General features: G+C 43.5%; 1 protein-coding gene across 1 annotated transcript in view; it reads right to left on the minus strand.

The window, feature by feature from the left end:
* Positions 1-2,209: 2,209 nt before the first annotated feature.
* Positions 2,210-3,407, minus strand: part of LOC113465121 (protein zerknuellt 2) — a 3,891-nt gene continuing 2,693 nt past the window's right edge. Inside the window, exon 2 of the mRNA XM_026818806.1 lies at positions 2,210-3,063. Coding sequence (XP_026674607.1) covers positions 2,210-3,063 — 854 coding nt within the window. The remainder of the gene's footprint in view (positions 3,064-3,407) is intronic.

Genomic DNA, 3,407 nt, shown 5'->3' on the forward strand with positions numbered 1-3,407 from the left:
CGTCAAATAATTTCATTTTCCTTATCGTCTACTCGTTAATTACGATCGACTTTATTAGAAAAAATCGTGTTTCACAGAGAATTCATCTGTTCATTGAGAGACGTTTACGGTAATTATAAACAGATCATAACACGGATCGCGTGCACGGCAACGTAACTTATCCCGTAGCTGGCGTTTCGCTGATCTTTATTCATTCTTACGCCTCGCCCATTTCAATTTTTCTACAGTTTAGCCGCAGGTCGAAGCGACCGGCTACGTTTACTCAATAAATTTTTCGTAGCTTCCAACGTTTTAGCCCTCCCTTATGGCGGTTGCCAGACGCCGGGCGCTGTGCCGATTTAACAATCCCCGTGGAAGGGTTAACGCATCTTCCTTTTCCTTCGAGACGTCCCTACGCCAGTCTCCACTGGCAGAGTCTTTTAACTTCGTTTCCACGGAGGATCGAATAAAACGAATCTTATGAAATCCAAGTCATCGACTGGAACTGATCGATTTCCCCCGGTGAAAGTTTTGCGAAAAAAAGGAATGCGATTTACGAAAGGGAAGCAGGTATTATATACCATTTATACGAGTAACGGGCCAGGCCGCTCTTAATATTATCCATCCATTATTCATCCTGGATCAAGGTCGGTATCTTTCGAAATCGTATTCCACGATTCAGATTCAAATGCTGTTAGATCCCGCTGTAGATCCGGCGAACCATCCCGCGGCCCATTGTATTTATTGGCATTGTGCATACCTACTGTACCTTTCGAATCGAGATCCCGCGGAAGAGCTTCCGGCGAAAGTACTCGGCATCCTCTTGTTTCTCTCCCGATACCGCGAATGGCAACAAAATCGTGTGAACGCGTATGTATTCTCTCTCGAAGAAATATCTATTTCTCTTCGAGATTTGTACAAGTCCCACGGAAGTATCAAATAAATTTAGACGTTGGCAAGGCGAGTTTAATACATGTGTGAATAATAAGGTCACGAATGCTAATGACCCTTCATCGAAAGAATTTTATGCTGTTTCTCTTGCCGATCTTTCGAGATACTATTTTCAAGAGAGAAAGAACGATAGATGAGTTTGGATAAATAGAAATATGTTTCCTCGAGAAGGAATTGCGATCGAGCGTATATTAAAGGAGGAGGATCTTCTTTAGCCCGGGCGTATTTGTATTTTGAGGGCACAAAAGACGCGAAAGGGGATGATACGAGATCGAAGCGCGGAATATAACGCGGGGGTGGGCGCGCTCTCCGAGTATAAGGGTGGCCGGGAACAGAGAACGGTGGGGTGTCCCTCCCTTCTCGCTCTCGGACTGTCTCTCTTTCTCCGACCGATGGAAGGGTACCGGGCTCGGGTTTCAACCATGATTTCCATTCGCCAGCCATCCATCTTGTTTGAGACTGGAAACTGACAGATAGACGCGGATCCGAGTGCCGGTGACGTGGCAAGTCTTGCGCGTAGTCGTGCATGCACGTGTTGGTGCAAGCGCGTGTACACTACGTTTCACAAGTATTTCGGTCGCTAACAAGTTTTCGAATTCCTACGATAAACACGTTTCAGATGCGAAGGTAAAAGGCTAAGATTACACGGAAGAAATTTGCATTCCGGCGTAGCGAGCTTCCAATTCGATTTATGCTTAGCCAGTTCCGTTACGGTCCGCGCGGTTCTAACTTTCTGTTGACCAGGCAAATATTTATGAACGATAGTGTAGAAGCAAGTGTACGCGTCCAGTCCGCATCCGCGTGAAAAATTCATTTTCGACGACATTAGCGAGGGCAAGAAATTGCTTCTCTTTTCTATCGAACGCTGTCTCGGCATTCGACGTGCGCGTTCGACGCGATTCTCGAGAAATTTGTCGTAGCAGGGCCACAGAAAGAATGCAGATTAAAATTTTCAATTTTTTAATCTCAACTTATAAAATATAACTTTAATTTATAAAATATGTACATTTTAATATCACTTGCAGTTACGTCAATTAAGATAAAATCAGAAGCGTAACCATTGTCCATAATCTTTATATCGTATGCCGTGCGTCATCATTCTGTTCTCCCTAAGTAATCGTTCTTAAATTTATCGATAGCGTAGTTATAGTTCGGTTTTGGCCTAAGTAGCCTAAAGGGTGCACGTTTAAAGCTGTTATCGTGTCGTGAAACTATCCCCGCGAATTATACAAATAGGGAGAAAAATAATTTAAAACTAGGACGGAGTTCATAAATAGTTTTACAAATTCGTATATTCCGAAGATATGTCCGGAAAATTTAGGGCAATCACACTGTTCATAATTTCATTGAGGGTGCTGTGCATCGAATGCGGCATCGATTGCGGCGACGATTGAGACGACGATTGCGGTTCACAGGCGTTTTCATTTTTCAAAGTGTTCAATTCAGCGATTAGTTCCGAATTGTCTTGAGCATTATTTTCTGTATTCATTTGGGCCGGTTGATGACTCGCGTAGGAACCGTTCCACTGTTGCTCGTAAGGAACGTTGTACGACTGATAAACGAATTGCGGATAATGGTATTGCTGTTGTGTGTAATGGTTGTTCACAGTCTGCATGTGTCCCTGGTACTGTGAACAGGCTCCTTGCATCATCGGCATTCCCAAGTAGTTCTGTTGAATCGGATCCGTCGCTGACAACGAATTGACATAATAATTCTGTCCTCCGTATTGGTCGACGCTGGATCCGTTCGAAGCGATCGTTTGACTGGCATTTTGAATATTATTCGCATAACCATACGAATACGGTATGTTGTTCGAATTTTGGTTTCTGAACGTGTTTGTTGTGGAGACGCTGCAGTTCTCTTCTGGAGAACTGGAAATAACTGTTTCCTCCTTTTTCTTTATGTTTTTATTACAGATATTACTCGCTTGCATTTGTTCTTTCTTCATTTTCATACGGCGGTTCTGAAACCATATTTTTATTTGACGTTCCGTCAGATTTAGCGTCATTGTCATTTGTATTCTTCTCGGTCTGCATAGATATCGCGTTGAAGCAAATTCCTTTTCTAACTCAATTAGTTGGAAGTTTGAGTATGCTGTTCGCGTCCTCTTAACTTTCGTATTCCCCATTGAGCCTGAAACAAAAATTACGCGTTCCGTTTAGAAAATTAATTTATTAAATGCATCTGGAGCGAGGAGAATTTTTGACGAACGTCTCGATATTCGACATAAATTAGTTAGACGCGATTTTCATCTGGAAAGCGCGGAGAGTCGCGTGGAGGGCTCGACTAGGTGAGGCAAGGTGTCAAGGGTCGCGCAGTGGGGAAACTTGTTTGACTCACGAGGTGGCCTACGGTCCTGCTGCGCGGCTCAATGCCCGAGCTACTAAAGCCGTGTTATTGGATTAAATGATCTCGACGCATGAATTTACAAGCAAATACGATTCGTTAGCGACGACGCTTAAGGATGTATAGGCTAT

Source organism: Ceratina calcarata, unplaced genomic scaffold (assembly GCF_001652005.2).
Source record: "Ceratina calcarata isolate Rehan_Ccalc_2016 unplaced genomic scaffold, ASM165200v1 scaffold88.2, whole genome shotgun sequence".
Classification (NCBI taxonomy): Eukaryota; Metazoa; Arthropoda; class Insecta; order Hymenoptera; family Apidae; genus Ceratina; species Ceratina calcarata.